Raw genomic sequence first — 19245 nt, 5'->3', positions numbered from 1 at the left:
AGCAGAGACAGAGCAACTCCTGACATTTCATGTTTCACAGACTTACAATTGCTGCATGGAATAATTATGAACAAACAAACAAAAGTACTCTTTCAAGAATGATTTCAGACAACAAACCTGGAAGACAAATTGGAAGTGTTCTGGCCATTAGAAAAAATATATTGTCAGAAAGGATTTGCGGAATTGTAATTAATAATGTACAATAGGGTTTAACCAGGAAGGGTGACATTTTAAGATATGTTCAAGTGAATTATTGATCACTCCTTTATGATATCTGACATGGCTGTGAAAGCTTCAGGCTATGCAGATACTTCATGTTACTAATAATAGCAAAGAGCATGACCAGCTCTTGAGCTGGCATAAGTCATAGACCCAAATTTTTCCTCCAGCTCCTGGGCATGCTTGTGACAGAGCACTTGTAATGGAAAGGAGAGATTCTGCTTGCAGGCAGGGGCACCAGCAGGTCTGTCAGGTCCAGACAAAAGCTGCAGTATTTATTTTTGCTCTGGACCAAGCCTCGTAGATATTTTTGGACATACTGGGACCTGCTCTAGCCACAACAAACTCAAGGACCTGAGTCAACACTTAGCTCACAAATTGAATTTTGTTGCTGCTGTTCTCATGAAACTTGCATCTTTAATGACTGTAAAATGTATTTGAAAGTCACTGTGTTAGAGGCACTTTATGAAAAATGTTTTTTTCTGCCTCTGAATTGATAAATCGATAAATTGACAAATATGGGGAAATAACGTGGGCCTTTTTAAAGATGTACCTTTTGAGACTTTTTATATGCAATAGAGCTTTCTTGTTCTTACTAAGGTTGTTTTTTGTATGTGAAGCTATTGTTTTAATCTGTGTTAAGTCTTGGAGAGAATTTGACCTGTGATCTGTAGAATCCCTCAGAATTTTGATCTTTAGAATATGTTACTTTGTAGAAGTCTGCAGTATGTTGTGGTTTAATGTCACAAAAGCATATTGGTATTTTTACTGCCCTTCGATATATTAGGTACTTAGGTACTAAATAATTCACATTACTCACCGTTTATGGTAGACTATCAGATCCCCTAAAGCTTCTGGGCTCATATCAGATATATATCTAATTTCTCTCTAAGCTTCAGGGCTCTCTCCTTCACTTTGTGTTGTATTTCTGAGTTCAACCCTCCCAGTCTTTTACCCTTCCCAGTGTATGAGAGCAAGGGGAAAAATTGCTGTTTCTCATGCTTAATCTATAACTCCAGCCTTGGTGCATTTATCGAACATCTACGTAGCTATCTGAAGCCAAATTAGTTGAATTAATTCACATTAAGCTCTTTACCATTAGGTGCCTATAGGCTGTGCTACTCTCCTGCTTCTATTTTCTTATTTAAATCTTCTCTCCCTCACCCCTTCCAAAGGTTATACCTATTCATAACTATCATTCTCTTTGTAATCTGAGACCAGTAAATCTGGGATCATTCTTGTCACAAGCTTCTCAGTAACTTTCCTTTGTGGGTTATAAAGATCTGAATTCAGTCACAAGTCAGAAGAAGGGCAGATTTTTCAGGACATGGTGGTGACCTACTAAACTGGTAGTATATGCCTAGCATGGGCTGAGCTGCATCCTTAGGCATCAAAGGAAACAAACGTGGGGCTGAAGAGACTGTATCTGAAGAGAAACAGGTTTGTTGAGCAGAACGCGTTAATGCAAATTCAGAGAATTGTTTAGGCTGATTGATAAGATCCCTTCTGAGCTTTCCCTTTTCAAGACTAAACAGTCCCAGCTCAGCCTTTCTTCTCTTGAGATGCTTTAGTTCTGTAATCATCTCTGTGACCCTTCAGTGAGAGAAGACTCTTCAGAGAGGTTGCAAAGGATGGAACAGATGTTCTCCATTCTGTTCTCTTAGGAAAATGAGCAGCAGAGAGGTGTAGATGTAAACTGATTTCTGCTTCATTACTTGTATATAACATGGTTGCAAAAGAATGCCTTCTGCTGTCTGTAAGAGGAATGCAAAGACAGGCTTTATTGAGGCCTGGCTGCAGCCTTAATTTATATGTAGCTACAAGGAAATAGTGTGAAAATATGGCTTGGTCTACTATATATTATTTGACAATATAATATGACAGAGCTAACACATTCAATCTCCTGAAAGACCAGTATATCTTGAAAGGAAAGGGTTCCTAACAGAGTTTGGAAAATACCAAGGAAATTCTGTCCAATGTACATTCCTCCAATTTTAATTCTGTCTCAATATATGCTTCTCTTCCACAGCATGAGGATGACCAAGAACAATTCAGTGTGAATAATCTGTTAGAATATACCTGTGCTTGGAGACTGACTCGGTAAGAACGTTGGCATTTAATATTGTTTCTGTTTATAATTTGTATTGGCAGTGAATCTCCTGACCCCAGAGAGCAATTCCAAGACCTGCTGAGCACAGGAATGATACCGAAGAGAAAGCAAGCTGATTCAATGTTTTCAGAATTTTTTCTTCAGACCTTACTGATTGCTTAGGAAAAGTCAATGATCGTATATAGATCTACAACAATTTTTTCCCATTTTCCATTTTTATCATTGAGGGTTTCCATGGAGTTTTCATGTTTCCCAAACTCTCATGGGATTGAAGGAGCTATAATTTTCAAGTCTGTGTTGCTCTGACAGAGCATTTTAAGAGTAAAAACTGTACAAAAATAATTTTCTTTTCATTATCCTCACGGTTTCACCATTCAGTGATATTTTATTTATTTTGTTCATGCTAGCTATAACAAAATTTTAACTTTGTACTCAGAGTGTATCTGACTCTAAATCTAACCTGCCATGGATAAGCACTAAGTGAGATAGATTCCTCATTCAGCTTTCATTATGTTCTGCTTCAAACACTTAGAAGTCCTGTTTAATGCTTTTTGTAATGTTTTTCATCAGTATGTCATAAAGTTCTTCACCAAGGAAGGTAGATGCCACAACTGTCATTTAGCAGAAGAAGGAGAAACCCAGCTGTGGGTTGATGAAGGAGAATGTTTGGTACTTACTGAATACCCATCTGATTTCCTAGGAGCATGGCTCAAATTTCCATTCTGGTCCATTGCTACATGGAGATTGAACTAATTATACAATCTATATATGCATTGCCTATTCACTTTTTTATTTCTTGTCATGTAAATTATGTGACCTTTTTCATTGCAAAGAAGGTCTTCAGAGAGGATGTGTAATAAAAGATGCTGAGCTGCAAAACAACTGTGCTTCAAAAGATTTCCTCTGATGCAGTAGGGCCATGAATAACTGATAGCACGGGCAATAAACACTCTCTTCAACCACAAGTTCAGTAAATACTGAAAAAGTAGAAGCATGAGCTGTGTTAGATTTCTTTTCTGCTTGACCCAGGAATTGCTGACAGTTGGGAGAAAATATTTTCCAACAGTGATGATCCAGAAAGATCTACAGTCAGACTCTGTGCTGTTGACTGCACTTCTAATTTATATGAGAAAAAAAAAAAGGTAATAGCTAGGTTACAAAAGTTTGCTGACCATAATGTGCATAGAAGTTGCCTGTGGTGATCTGTAGAAAGATTACAATACTGAGTTGTGTGTGTGATAAAATGGCAGATGAAATTTTGAGATGATAAATATACACTGAAGAAAACAGTCTTAAATTCACATAAGAAGTCATAGGCTTTTAGCTGAATTTTACCACCAGGAATGAGTTCTTGGGGTTATAATAAATAGTTCTGAATGCCAGATTGGTGCTCAACAGTTGCAAATAAAATTAAAAAAAAAAGGAACTAAACCAAACAAACAAAAAACAACTTAATTATGCCACATGTATTGTATGTATTTAATTAGCTGGAATACTGTTGGCAGTTCTGATTCTTCTATTTCAAAGGTGTTGTAATATATCTTGAAAAAGTGGAGTGAAGGGCAGCAAGGATGCTCAGAGGTATGAAATGCCTTTCATGTAAAGAAACGAATAAGACACGATATCCTTCATCCTGATAAATATAATAAAGAGGAGTATTTTATAGACATAAAGTAAATGAAATCGAGGAGCACAGAGAATATGCATAGGAAATAATTATTTACTGTGTCTTCCAATGTAAGAATAATGGAATAGGAAGTTAAAGTACAAACAAGAGTAGACACTTCTTTGTACTGATTCTAATTAAGCGATGTACTGATTCTGATTAAGCGATGTGATTCTAATTAAGCGATCTTCAAAGATGGAGACCTCACAGCATTCTGAGACAATCTTTGTCAGGGCTCCATCACTTTCACAATGACAAAGAGTTTCTTTGTGTTCAGATGATTAATCTTCAGTTCCAGTTTGTGACCTTTGTCTCTTGTTCTCTCACTGGGCACTGCTGAAAAGAGGCTAGCTCTATCTTCTCTGCACCTTCTCATTGTGTTTATATTAAATGATTAAATCTTCTCTCATCCTTCCGTGTTCTAGGTTAAACAGTCCCAAATCTCAATCTTTCTTCACATGAGAGATGTTCCAATCTCTTTGTGGTCCTTCATTGAAATTTGTCTAGTATGTCCATCTCTTACTGGAGTTCAGAACTGGACATGTAACTCACTAATGCTGAGTAGTGGGGAAGGATCACCTTCCATAAGATGCTAGCAAAAGTTATCCTAATGCAGCTCAAGACACACTTAACCTCTTTTTGCCACAAGGGTACATTGCTGGCTCATGTTCAGCGTGTTGTCCATGAGGACCCTCTAGGTCTTTCTCCGCAAAGCTGCTTTCTGATTAGTATGCTTCCTGCATATATTGGTGTGTGGAGCTGTTCCTACCCAGGTACAGGGCTTGGTGGAGAAGTAAAACTGCTTGGACTGGTTTGAGGCCAAGTAATAAAATGAACTGAAACCTTACTTTTGTAATCACCAGATTTGCTCTCATAGGTAAATGTGAACCTATAAAATCAGCAGCCCCAGCATGAATTTACTCACTGATTTTCATAGCTTGTAAATAAAATACAATGTAAACTGTGAATACATCAGCCAAGCTGTGGCCCACTGGTACAAAGCTGAATTTGGCCCATAAACAACGACATACAAGTGCCAGTAACTACAACATAATGGTTAGTGTGATGCATGCAGTTAGGCAAAGCTCAGTTAGCCAGAATGGATATAAATTGCCTTTTAGATAGGAAACCCAATGCCATTTCACAGTAGGTTCTGCTGCCAAGAAACTGAAAAAAGAATTCCGTAAGTATATGCTATATACAACTGTCTTATGTCTCACATATAGATCAGTCGGAATCCAAGTCTGTCTCTCTGAAGTTATGTTTTTTTTCCCTTTTCTTTTCAAAACTGTTGCAGTATATTCAGATCTTGCTAAAAGATTTGAAATTTTCTTAGTGTCGAACAAACACTGAATATTTGTCAATTGGTTAGCATTGACACATTAATGCACAGCTATCAAAGATGTTCCAGTATGTGGTATGTACTTATAAAAATATGATTATTAGTTATCTAGTAGGATCAGGCTAGTATCAGTATAGTCATTTTGGTCACTGTTGTATGTTGTTGGATTTTTTTTATTTGTAGTGTAAAATTACAGCTGCTTTATGCAGAAAGTTATCTGGAGTAAAATAGGCTAATGGAAAATATGCTACTTTTTTTTTTAATTAGTAGAACAAGCATGCTAATAAATATGCTTAAAAGTGTGCATCAAGACTATAATGCTAGCTTATATGTCCAGAACTGCTTCTGGGCTGGATAATGCTATAGAAATGATATTATGCCTGGAGACTTGGTCAAAGCAAAGCAACAGCTTGTATTAGGTATGATTTAATGGGATTACAGGAGGAATTGCCAGGCTGCTTCTCAATGCACAAACTGCCTGGCTAGATAAGAGTAGCACAGATTGCAAATAAAGAGCTGCAAAGGTAAAACCATTTGAAAGAAGGAGGTGAACAGTAGGCATCTACATGGAAATGCACACTTGTATTAGTGCAAAGTAGGCCTATCTGAAATTTTTGTAGTGTGTGTGCTGATTTCAGTCGAATTTCCTCATCTTTCCTCCTCTTGCAATACAATATATGATGAAAATCTAATGTCATAACATGCAACCTATGCTTTAGGCCATAGTTTCAATTCTAATATCTGAAAGCTCACGTAGACCAACTTAGATGCATAAGGACATGCACAATTTCTCTATAATCCATTTGCTCTGAAGTAATCAAAATACTTTCATGACTTTCAGATACCGGTCTGCAAAAGGTAAAAAAAATTCCCTCTAAGTGTTATGATGGGAAAGAATCCTTATACATAAGAACAATTGGAAATAAAAATGGAGAGAAAATGTCAGGGAGAAAGTGGCACCTTAATACAAATAAATAATGGAGGAAGAAAACAGATTGAAGTTTCTACATTTCTGTGAAAGCATGCATGTACTCTACCTACTGCACACATACCATCGAGGCAATAAGGCATCTATTGGAAGCAATTGGAACCTTTCGTTGTAAAATGGCAAGATTTACTGCTAAAGCATCAGTCCTACAGTTCAGTGTAGAAAGATCTTAACTCTTATTCATAACGCTAAAGATTTTATTGAAGCTCTGCTTGAGGCCCAGAAGTCTGCCCGTACAGACTTGGTAGTAACCTCTGCAGGTTGACAGAGGCGTGGGGCTATCATGTGGCAGATGTCTTCCTACAGAACTGATAGGAGTTAAACCAGATTTGAGGACTGGATTGAATGACATTGTAAAATAAATTCACTGCTGTGGTGATGGTATAGAAAAGGCAGCTGGTGAAACAGTTTGAGCACGTAAACTTTAAAACTGTAAGCAAATAAAGTTTAATGAATTCTGTAACTTTCAAGCCCTTTTTATAATACACATTTTTATACTTGTTACTTAGTATAGTCTTTTGAAGTGTAGTGCTTTTCCAGGTGTTTTACAGATGTTTTGCCTGATACTCTGCAGCTTTACAGTCTGAAGTGATTGAGAAACAAGGCAGAATAGCATATAATTAAGTTTGTCTTTCAAGGTAACATTTAAGCACGTGCTTAACCTTGTAGAAATAAATTGGATTTGGAGTTAGTCACTTAAGTAGCAAATCACTCTGAGAATTCCTTCACAATGAAATATACAGTCTTCATAAAGGAAAACTTTCACATCCATACCCTTGCAAATGGCCACCAAAGGACCACAGAGAACCAGGCTCAAGACTACTTGACATCTACTTTAACGCTTGTCCTTACTTTATATCAGCATAAAATCACTGCCAGTTATACCATTCTTGATCTATAGAATGTGTTTGTGTGTGTGGGGGGGGGTGGAATATCTCTATCCGATTGCTATTAATTTGATGCTACTTCTTTTTTCTAATTTTCAGACAGAACCTTGTCGCAGCTCTTAGGAGATACAGAGATCAAGTGGAGCATCTTTTGCAAAATGAGGTATTTGTTCTCAGTCTGTTACACTAAAAAAGCATTAGCTTTGTGAAAGGTATCTAATTATTAATCTGCCTCAAATGCAATTAAAGAGGACTTTTAATTAAGGCTATTCAACTTGACTTCAGAAGAGTAAAAATTACCTTAAGGAAACTTGATTTGGTATTAAGAAGTAAGTGCTACTAATTTGAAATATCTCTGGTGACTGTTTCGATGTATCAAGGAATCTGTAAATAAAATGAGCATCATTTGGGTTACCAGTATAATACTTGAAATTAGTACAGGTGTAATACACTGTGTATCTGCAGTATTTGTCCTTGATTTTGCAAACTCTCTTTTGCATCCTTGAAAGATATATAGGTATATATTGCTTGACATTGTTTGCAGAATTAGGTTTAGGCAGAAAAACTTATCAGATCTTTTTTATATAAGTATTGTGGGCTACCAATTGAATATTATATCCTTGAAGAAAATCTTAGCTATAGTCTTTTACACAAAATTTAAACCTAAAGGACAAACGAATTTTTGAGTGGTAACATAGAAGTGACTAAATACTTCATAGGTTTGAGTTTCACATAGTCATGCCAACTGGATTTTGAGGATGTAGACTGGAAAGAAATCAGTTTTAACTCACTGTGCTTAAGTATGGATCTTTTGGAAAAGTACGGTAAAAAAAAAATATTATTTTGTTTCAGAAATGTTACCCGTACTCAACCAAAATACCAACCTTATATTTAAAAGAATTCTGATCACTAAATTTTGCAGGATAATTTATGTAATTAATTCATAAATTAGTTTTGCTCAAGGCAGCTAAGTATGGAAATAGTAATCTCAATATCTTTTTTAATATTTGTATTAATGACAGGTGCTAACCTTCTAATTACAGTCTGGATATAGAACTTAAGCTTGAAAACCAAATTTATATTGGTACAGCTTTCCCTTTTCAGGCACAAAATGGATGATTTAGAGACATGATTTTATCACAACAGTGACATGCTGTAGCTAACTGAAAAATACATCTGTCAGTAAGGAAACATGGAGAATATTTAATAGAAAAGCTTCTGCTTGTTCAGAGAATGTATTTCAAAATTTAAGAGTCATATAACTATACAGTAAAAACATTAATTTTTAGATTATTTTCCTGAACGTAGATTTCTTGATACTTATTAAGATGGTACTTTCCTTTTTTTTGGGATTCAGATTTTTTTAAAAAGTCCCCAATGTACTTCTGATATTATTCTTGCAGTGATTTTGTAATACGATAATACGTAAATATCTGAATGTATTAATAATAGTTTGATCTATATATATTTTGCAGAAAAGCCCGTTACAGAACTACTCAGTCCACAGGTGTCAAATTATTTAGCTTCCCACACAGTCATTATTTTTAGAAGGAACATAGATCTCTGTCATCTCTTACTGAGATGGGTAGGAGACAATAACGGGAATAAATTCACGGTATCATAAAAACATCAGAAAGTTCATGGATCATTTGAGTTCAGGCTTTCTTAGAAGTTTCTTTAGAATGTTTCTGCACTCATGAAGTTCAGTCAAACCCTCATTTTGCTTCAAGATCAGTCCTAGGCCGAATTGCTCAGTTTTCAACAATGTATGTTTTGTGGATGATAATTGGACTGCTTAGGTAACTATTGATCACTGGCAATTTAAACATAGTTGGATTAATGCTGTTTGCTTTTTTTTTTCTTTTCTTTTTTTTTCTTACTATCAGACACATAAAGTTGATTATGTGATTGAAGTAGCCAAAGCAATCTGCAGTGTCCTCTGCTCTGTGGAAACCAGAGAAATTACTAATGCAGTCAAGAAACTCCATGCAGTGCCGATGGTGAAAACACAGGTAAAAAAATGTGATGAAGTCTTTCTAAGGCTGCCTTGAGAAGCTGATGTCCTATTTTTTCTATAAAAGTGGAGCTTGAATTTGTATCATTAATTTTCTGATTGACCAAGTCTGTTCTACAAAGGACGTGTCCTACGTTTAACTGAAACTGATATGCTCCTGTGATTGTTCTTTCTTATTCCCAACAAACACAAATTCTGCTTTGCTGCATCGACTGTGTACCGAATCATGTCATTTCCAAGAACTCAAGTTTCATGTAATTATCATTCCTTCTGTAAAATGTCTTGAAATTATGACTTCTTTAGGTGGAAATGTCTCTTCTATTTATATAAAGACCAACATAACCTAGTCCTGATTTTAGCTGTAATCTTTTTTAAAACACTGAAGTTTTGCCTCCAGGGGTTACAGCAGAATTATGAACTGGGGCTTTGGAGAGTAGTATGTGTTCTCAACTTTGTCATCAGCTTCTTTGGGGTGACCTGGAAAAGTCACTGAGGACCTGATTTACAGTAATTCTGAGCACCCAAAATTCATTTGAAGTCAGCAACTTGGAAATACAATGCTCAGCAAATCTGAAAATCAGGCCATTAATCACCTGGATTTAGTCTGCTGTAACCTTAAGTCATGTTAATTTTTTCCACCCTAATGACATTCCTCTTCAAACATTTTTCTTATGAGTTTAATTAGATGTAAAGGGTTTTTTTCTTTCCCATTCTGGTCTATTTCTTATCATTCTTTCTCACAGCAAATATCATTAAGAAATACATGCTTTGTTGAGCAAGGTGTTTGATTTTTCAGGCCACTGCATCCATAGTGTTGTTCTTCCCCTTTATTGATTTTTTAACCTATGACTAAATATGTGTAAGAATACTTGGAAGAGAAAAGTAAATGATAGGCTAACTATTGTTAGCTGGATTAACTACAGAATGTTAATTAAAGATGCTTAGCTGCATAAAACAAATTATTTAATTACACTTGATAGGCAGTTTGAGGTCCCCAAACTAAGTCTGGGGAAAGCTAACAATTATTTTTCTAATGTTTCTCATGTCATTGGAGTGAACATATAGCATATTAATTACATTTTTTGTCATCCATATACACTAACGCTTGACAGATTCAAACTCTTAAATGCTCATCATTTTACAGGGTCAAAGTTCTTAATAGGATATAAGACCACCATTTTAAGTGTCTTGAGTGTTGCTTATAAAATCTGTTAAATCTCTGTATTTTTAGCCTTGTTCTTTCCTCTGCTATGTTGGAGTAGAGGTACATGGGAGCAATAACTCCCTGTTTAGGCCCAAGGAAATAATCTCTTGATTAAGTATCTTATCATGCTTTTTCTTCTTGGTCACATCTCACTGTAAATCTTGTTCGTATAGCATCCTAAATCTTTTTGTGTCTACTTCAGCATCAGTTATTAGAAATCTCTATTCTCAATAATTGGCAGCATTAACAGATTTATTACAGTGTGCATTTTATCTGGTATGAGTTAAACGGAAATTTAAGAGGAGTTCTTTTTGTGATCAAATTAGAAAAATAGATAAAAGGTAACAAGGGCTTCACATGGTCTGCTTTTCAGTTAGACCTCAGGCTGTCCTGAGAGATATCAGGAAGATCAACATCTAACCCTTGAGGAAAGCATTTTGTAAACCAGAATCTTTCTTAAAAGATGGATAAAGAGCTTGGTTTTGTAAACAGAGTGGAGAGTAACAGAAGATGGTCTCTTTTAGGAAGGAATCAGAGCAGAAATAAAATACTGAAAGTACTGGGACTAATTTAAGACTTGTTTTGGAATGAATGAAAATTGTTTCAGTGTGTTTTCTCTTTATTTTCTCTTTGTTTATTCAGGTCAGCTCTGTAAACCCAACATGTAAACTACCTGATATGGGTGGTTTATTTATACGGAATATCCTTGAGTCTGTTATCAATCCCATCCTCTCTGAATTCCAAACAAACAATAAATAAAAAATAATAAAAATTTAAAAAGCCTGGTTCCCAGCATGTATCTAAGGCTGGGGAATTTCTCTGCTGTACAGCCTGTACAGCAGTAATTCAGGTTCTTCTGAACCAACATCTATATACTTCCTCTCACATAGGGAGTAATATTATTTTTAGTTTCTGTCTTATCTACTTAAATTATGAGCTTTTCAGAGCAAGGAATGCTCTTCTTTATCTATATGTACAGTCTCCAGCATAGTACAGTGTAAGTCCTGGCTGAAATCTGCAGAGGATAATAATGATAAGCAGTGGTGATAATGATAATGGTTGTGTTTGCTCATCTGTAATAAGAGAAATTATACTGTTCCTGAATACCATATTTTGAATGTTAAAAAGATTGTACCGGCTAAATATTTTATAACCAGACTTAAAATATTTTTCTATCCTAATAGTCCTGTGAGAAGCTGCTTGTCTTCACATTTCAAATGGAGAATACTGACTAGATGATTACTTTTATTCTTTTCTTTTATTTTTTTTAAGAGAAATACAGTTTTAAGTTGTTGAGGTTTTTTTTCTTTTAACATTTCTTTTCAGGCTTGTTTAGTTGAACTTTTTGTCTGTCCCTTGAAACCTTCCTGTAAAGGCTGTCTATGACCTTGACTGACACCCTGTCCTGCTAGTCCCTTACCTGGTGAAGCAGACCTTACTAACAGTTGACTTCAAACAAATTGAGGAGTGGGGAGTTGAACTGTTTCTGAACCAGCAAACACTTGCTGCTGCTGTATGCTTCTTACTCCTTTGAGAAATAAGTGCTATGACAGTCTATTAGACTTTGACAACCCATGAAAAATTTCAGGTTTGATTTTATGAAAATCTTCATCTTGCTCAGCAGCCACTGAACTATAAATGCCATAAAAAGCAGTAAAATACATTTCTGCATGTTCTATGGCTCAGACATCAATTCAATTCATAAAAATTAAGATTACACTATATATGATTATACTTTATATATATATATATTAAACTACACTACATATAGAGTAATATTTAAACATAACTAATCAGATTTTATTTATGTCTATCAACACTTATACAAAGACAATAAAGCAAATCTCTTTCCTGTATCAACATATGTAGCCAGAATTAGCAGTCAGTGGTTGGATGCTTGATGGAGTACCAACTCCTCTGGTTGCTCTTTGACTCTAACTAAAGTGTAAGAAAACTTTATGTGAATTCTGAGTACTGGTGAAATGATTAAATCCTACAGTACTAGCCTATCCTGTCAGTCTGCTTTGTGTTTCCATTATACCCATTAGCACAGCATCCCCAAGACTTTTGTTAGGCTGGAAGACTGGAATGGAACCTAATCATTACAAGGATCTCCCTTTTTTCAGAGAAGCAATTAGCTCGTATAACAACCAAAGTGAAATTTTTGAGGCTACATATCATATCTCAGTGCTGCATTACTGCACATTGGGTAAGAGTGAAATGCAAGTAGAGAAGATCTAATTGCTTTTTCACCATGGTTTCTTGATACTTTTTAGTGAAATGTATGGTGCGGGTTTGTGTGAAACACCTTATAAACACTTCCATTTGGCAAGCTCTATGTACCCGTAATGCCTCAGGGAAGCTACTGCATACTCTTTCCAGTATAAATTACATAGGACACAATACACATTTGTGTATACAAATCTGTACATGTGGGCTTGCTTACTTAAAGAACAAAATAATCCATGGTCCTATTTAATTGCCATTTAATGGAAAAACAGTAACAAAAGCACAAATGAAAAAATAAACTTTCTTCAAATCATCTGTGTTCTGTTAAACTATGTTTTGTGCTTCTTACTGTATCCTCCCTATCACTACTGTGAATTCCTCCAGTGTGGCTAGGAGATTATGAAAGCAACTGGCATCAGTGATAGACTCTTCTTAACTGATTGAGTCTCTTCATAAATGTGATTCGTTCAGTCTCTAAACACCCTTACCCTGGGATTTTAGGCCTGCAGTACAATTAATGTTTTTCATTTCTTCTTTTTCTTCCTTTCTTACAGCAGCTCACAAAAAGTCCCATGAGATGAAATCCTGCCAGAACCAGCACTAATCCACTATATATTAAATGGGCTACACTGTATTGAAATTATAAGCACTGTTCCAAAAGGTCATTTACTTTCCAAAATTTGAAAGAATTGAACAAAGGTCTCCATTCCCACTTGTCTTGCTGCATATAAAGATTGTGAAAACATATTTCTCAACCTGAAGGTTGTTTTTTTTTCCCCCTTAAGTAAGCATTAGGCTGCTGCTAATAATTAAAAGACAAATACTAGCAACTTCAAGATGGGTAACCAAGGGAGGATGTACATCTAGCACTGTTTCTTATGTCACCTCTGTGTGCACTGTTGTTTTTAAGAAGCCTCTCTCTGAATGTATGTGAACTAATGTAGCATTCTCACCCAGTTGCAGAGGGATTAGTAACTATAAAAGTTAACAAACCCTACAAGGACAGAGTGCATAGTAAAGTAATGAATTAGCTCTGATTGAGAGTCACGCTTCAATTATGCATTTTTATGTCATCTTGGTAAATGCAAGTCTGATGTAAACAGTGGACAAAATGGAGCTGGGGGAGATTTCATGCTGAAGCCAGCTTGGTACCAAGGTCTGTGTGGTGATGGCAGATCTTCCTGTGTGAAAGGGAAAGTGTTTGTACTGTACTGATATGTAATTTTGCTTAGCGTCTTAGAAGCCGATAGCAAAGTCGGACTGATGTCGGTTATTGAACTTGGGAATCTAGTTGAAAAACTTACAAAAAAAAAAAAACTTTAGCCTTGTCTTTTCAGGTCAAATGACTGGCCTGACCTTTCAGAGGCCATAAGCACTCAGCAGTTCACATCAACAACACCGGGGTGCCTGAAGTGGGAATCCAGATACTGCACAGAATGTTAGGCATCAAAAGTCATGGATAGAAACCAGGAGCCTAAATGTCCCTGGATCACTGTGGCTGATATTTCCTGTTTGGTGTCTGGTTAGCTGCCTACTTGAAGGACTTCGTAGGCAGGTCTATTTTTACTGATTTGATGCAGGAATGCAGGTGACACATGAGCTGCCTGAACAAGTAGCTGGTTCTCCTCAGTTTAGAGAAGTGGCTGAAGCCTTGGCTGGGTGGTACAAGTGTCACTGTTTGTGTATGAATATACAAGGTCTGCAAAAAAATTGAGATTGTCTTATCTGTGTTATATCAATGCAAAGGTTGACAATGTTTATGCACCCAAATGCAGATTAAGTGCTTTCTTGTGTCTTAGCATGTTTAAATACTGCCAGAAATCAGGTTAATATTGACTTGCCTGAACCACTAGAGGAAACAGGTGGAAGACCCAGAAGGTGGGCCCTGCATCCTGGTCATGACCACCCTTATCATAGCATCCAGAACAGCTGTATTTTCCATGAGCACTACTCCTAGCACTGTTTAAATTGCTATCTGGTATTTTCAGACATAACTGATTAATTTTTCCCCTTGTTTTTCTTTTTTTTTTTTTCCCTAGGATTCACTTCAATGTGTGAAAACACAAGGTAAAGGTAAATCTTAAAAAAAAAAAACAAAAAAAAAGTTTAATTCAAGTTATATCGTAAGAAAACACATTTTGCTGTTCATTTGTATTAAAGACCTGTCACAGTTGGCACATTGCAGATGTTTATGCATTTATTTATAAGGTAATTATGTTAAATAAAAAATACAGTGATACAAAAATATAAATAAAACAGCATTTCCCCACACTAATATAGAGATTCAGATGTGAAGAATGATGTGTGATGAAAGAACATACTGTAGTTATTGGTGATCATAGTAGCAATATTAATGCCAGTTTTAGTAGCTGTCCTTAATCCAAAAATGTTCTGTAAAGAGAAGGAAAAATAAGGAACATCCTAAAAGCCAGAACATTTATTTTTGTGTAGTTTTTATCCTCAGCTCTAATAACTTTCCTTTCTCCCTCCTTAGGCTTTAGTTCTTCATTGTCTTTTGTTGTGTAAGCAGCGTGCCACTAGGAATTATATACTGTCATAAGAACAGATTAATACAACAAAAATCATAGAACCATAACAGCAGTAATGGACAAAATCATACACTCTGCCTTATTTAATTCCTCAGATAAAATCAGCTTAGCATCACTGGCCTGGTACTGTTAGCATTACTGCAGAGCACCGCACAGGCTGAGGGATGAGCTGTCCTGTTGTGGGTGACTGTCAGGTTTCTTGGGCTGACAGCCACCTGCAGAGCTCAGGCCCTGCCCTACCTCTCTGTGGCTTTCAACCTGTGCTCACAGCAGTATGCTGATGCTCTCAAAAAAGCTGTCATCTGAATTTTGGAGTGAGCCATTGCATGCTGTGGTATGGCAGCCTGTCAATTTTGATTGAGGAAAAAGGTGGCCATTTGAGATCTAAGTCTTGTTCCTCCCTCCCTCTTACAGTTACTCTTGTTGCAGTGTGCTCAGAGAGGCAAACAGATGAACCAACCACAAAGACTGCGGCAGCCTTTCAAACACAGATGTGATTTAAACGCAGGGCTTCAAATGCCAAGCTTGTTGTTTCACCATTATTCAATTTCATGAACAGCAAACAAAGATTATATTTGCAAGCTGCCAGGAAAAGCTAAACAGCTAGGAGACCCAGGTGCAGAAGGGAGGAACTGAATGGAAAGGTTTTTGTAGGATTCTTCTCCCTCGGAGACAGTCATTTATTCAATTTAAACACTATTAATGGCAAAAAAAATCTTGAATTAAAAAAGTGATTAATAGTTACTAATCATCAACTACCTTGGTAATCACAAAGTTTTCAGAAAACCTCTCTGGAAAGGATTTAAAACATTCCTCTACTTAAAGATATTTTCAAAGTTGAGCTTCACTGAATCAGCAGCTCTCTGAATCTATATACTTATGCCAGGAAACCCTTAACTGTGAAGACTGATAATTCCATTTGTTCTTGGCACATCCAAATTTCATAGCAATTTTAGGATCTGTTTGGTAATATAGTTTTAGAAAATGCAACTTTCTGTTTTCAAGTTAGGATTTTCCAGACCATTAGTAATTCTGTGGAGAAGCCTACATTCAAAGTTGTTTGGGGTGACAGAAATTCAATTACATGCACTGTTATCCATTTCATGTATACATTAACACAGTATGTGTATTACATTTAGACTTACTAACTAAACTTGTAAAAGCCAGCAAAATATTTAAAGCTAGGACAACAAGTTTGAACTTGTAAGTCTACAATAATATCCAAGCTTTCATTAAGGTTATATATGATAAAAACAAAGTATAAGAGCAATGACCAAAAGTGGTCTATTGGAAACTTGTTGTCATCCCCAGGATGTGAATAAAAGCATTCCTCACATCTTATCATTTTGGGATCATGAGATTTCCTCAATCTTTTACCTTCATGAGAATTCCATGGGATGTCCCAACCACCAACCTAGGAAAGCTGAGCCAAGAGAAATTCAGATTATATTTTAACACTCTGAGGCTAGAAGTAAAAACCACCTGGAAGGTGAGGTGTGCGTTCCTGCTGAAACCACCTGTGTTTCCTTTTCCATCTCAGTAGCCCTCATACCTCTTTTTACTTCAATATGTTTAGTTGCCTAGCTTTGCAGACATTAAAAAATTGCCGATGATGTAAAAGTAAACTAAAATCATCATAGTAAAAAAGTAAAATAAAATCATTTTTCCAGATCTTGGAGAAATTGAAAAGCACATACTTAGCTATCTCTAGCAACACAATTGAAAATGAAGTCAGCACTGACAGTTGAGGGGAGGACAAACTGCAATTCCCATTTGTGCTGTGCTTTTCTGTCTCTTTTCTGTGTTTATGTTTATCTTCAAGTAAACTCAAACAGTAGAAACAGCAATAAGTTACTCCAATACTTCTTAATTTTCCTTCTTTCCCCAGGTGACAGTTAATATTACCCTGAATATCATAAAAGACTGCCAAACAGGTTTTCTTTTCTTTTCAATATAGTTGCTCTCTACCACAAAATAAATAAATACATAAATAAATAAATTAAAGGAGAAAGGATTAACAGAGGTTTAATATTAGTCATTTTCAATGGACTATGCAGGTCAAAGACTATATTCAAAATCTCAATTCAAAATCTCAGTCCTTCCTTCAGTGTTGCAATAAGTGACTCTGTTAACAGTGTTATCTCTATAGATCAAATTATTCCATTGCTGTGAACAGAGCAGTACTTGTCCATGTTACAGCTAAATCTGGATCATGTTCTGTTCCCTTTGCATGAAGTCCTTAGAAAATCATATTAATATTTTAGCAATCAGTGTGTTATTTTTTCTTTTTCCTTAAATGTGAGAAAAGATAGGCATTTTTAGAAATTTTCACCTTTCTGCAGCATGCAGTTTTCTCAGAAAATAAATAAATCTATTCAAGCTACTAGAGATCTAGCATTCTGACTTTCTGCAGTCTGGAGTATGAAAAAACAGGCTACAAGCTGGTACAAAACTACAGTCAATGTGCCTTTCTGAATAGTTGATGAATGAATGTTTGTATACTGTCTACAGCCTTGTGACTTCAGGCAGGGATTTTATGAGATCAGACACAATAAGCAGCTTTTGGAACTTGATCCATAGTTCTCTGGGACCTATCCCAGAAAGTCCAGTAAGCACCATGAGCTGATGATACATAAACAACTTTTCGTGTCCAAACTGATGCAGTTTTAATCTTTTTGAGAGAATGCAGAAAACAGATACCTTGATGACAGTACATCTAATGAAATTAAACTGCCATTACATTTAAGAGTATAAAGATTTACTGACAGTACTTTTGATCTGATAGTTTCTTCTAGACCAAGTCATAAAAGTATTTACCACAGAAAGTTTCAAACAAAATAAATAAATAAAAGGAGAAACAGGAAAATGGGAGCTTTGGGGGGATTTTCCGATTAAAAAATTAAAAATACTTAATTTTCCTGAGACAGAGTTGTTATGTATTTGTTTTTGTTTGGAAAGAAATCACTTTTTGTTTCAGAACATAGAAAAACATCAAGAGCATATTTCTTCTCTGTAAGTCTCTCCTGCATTGTTTTTTAATTTGAGCATCTCTCTTTACTTCTAAGTTGTTGCTATGTTACATGTTAATATGTTTTCTGAAAGTCAAGATGTTATTTAACCAATTCTAGAAATGTTTTGATTACTAGGACAGCAAAATTTCTTAAAATTTATTTCAAGAGATAATTCAGGGGATTATTCAGCTAATGGGAGGTAATAACAACAAATATATTGGTGCTTGGAAACTGCATCTGATTGGTTTTTGCATTAGAGTCCTTTCATGTTTTGCTTTTTATGATGATGGTCTGATTAACATTGCTTAACACCTTATCTAAGTCTTGAAGGTTTGCTGTTTTTTCCCAAGGGAGTGCAGTAGGAGGGAGAGAGAGGGAGACCAAAAAAGGATTTATGATCTTAATATTTTTCCTCTCTCTGAAAATAAGTGAGAAAGACTAATAACCAGCTCATGCCTTCCAAAATAGCTTTAAGGTGCCATAGGAATCCTAAGCCTTCCATCCAAATTCTTTTAAACTGTGTTTTACCTAGAGAAAATGTGTATATGGAATCAGAAAGTGCATGTTTGATATGCATTAAATCGATGTCATCTTCTAGCAAAGTGCCTACTCTATTGGAAGATCTGATACTGAAATAATATGTGAATTGTAATATTGGACTGATAAGAAAGAATATGGTAAGGAATAAGCAGGTTTGTGCCTTACTATCTCTAGAATTTGCACACAAGCATATTCATTCACGTTTTCAGGGATGGCATGGGTTGTTCTTTTTTGCAAGGGAGAAATTATTTCCTTCAGACTTCATGTACAAGGAGCATATGTAATCAGCAAATATATCTGGAAGCTGTGGTAGCTTGTTTATCTAACACCAATTTTCACATAACTACAAACCCCCAGTCCTCCACAAAAATAGATACCAGTTAACAATGGTTTATAAAGGATTCACTTGTAGAAACATTTTGGATACTAGGACTGCAGTTAAATTTAAATTTCTTGTAAAAGAAACATGTCAGAAATAAACTTATC

At 35.7% G+C, this 19245-nt stretch overlaps 1 protein-coding gene across 1 annotated transcript in view; it reads left to right on the top strand.

Annotated features, from left to right (window-relative positions):
• Positions 1-19245, top strand: part of PIK3C2G (phosphatidylinositol-4-phosphate 3-kinase catalytic subunit type 2 gamma) — a 196636-nt gene that overhangs the window by 24732 nt on the left and 152659 nt on the right. The window contains exons 6-9 of the mRNA XM_065742527.1: positions 2249-2319; positions 7312-7375; positions 9099-9224; positions 14699-14732. Of these exons, the coding sequence (XP_065598599.1) occupies positions 2249-2319; positions 7312-7375; positions 9099-9224; positions 14699-14732 (295 nt within the window). The remainder of the gene's footprint in view (positions 1-2248; positions 2320-7311; positions 7376-9098; positions 9225-14698; positions 14733-19245) is intronic.

This window comes from Cyrtonyx montezumae, unplaced genomic scaffold (genome assembly GCF_038088225.1).
Source record: "Cyrtonyx montezumae isolate F1298 unplaced genomic scaffold, pur_monq_1.0 scaffold_3, whole genome shotgun sequence".
NCBI classification, from domain to species: domain Eukaryota; kingdom Metazoa; phylum Chordata; class Aves; order Galliformes; family Odontophoridae; genus Cyrtonyx; species Cyrtonyx montezumae.
The sequence above is the reverse complement of the archived record's forward strand: the minus strand, read 5'-3'. Positions and strand labels throughout refer to the sequence as shown.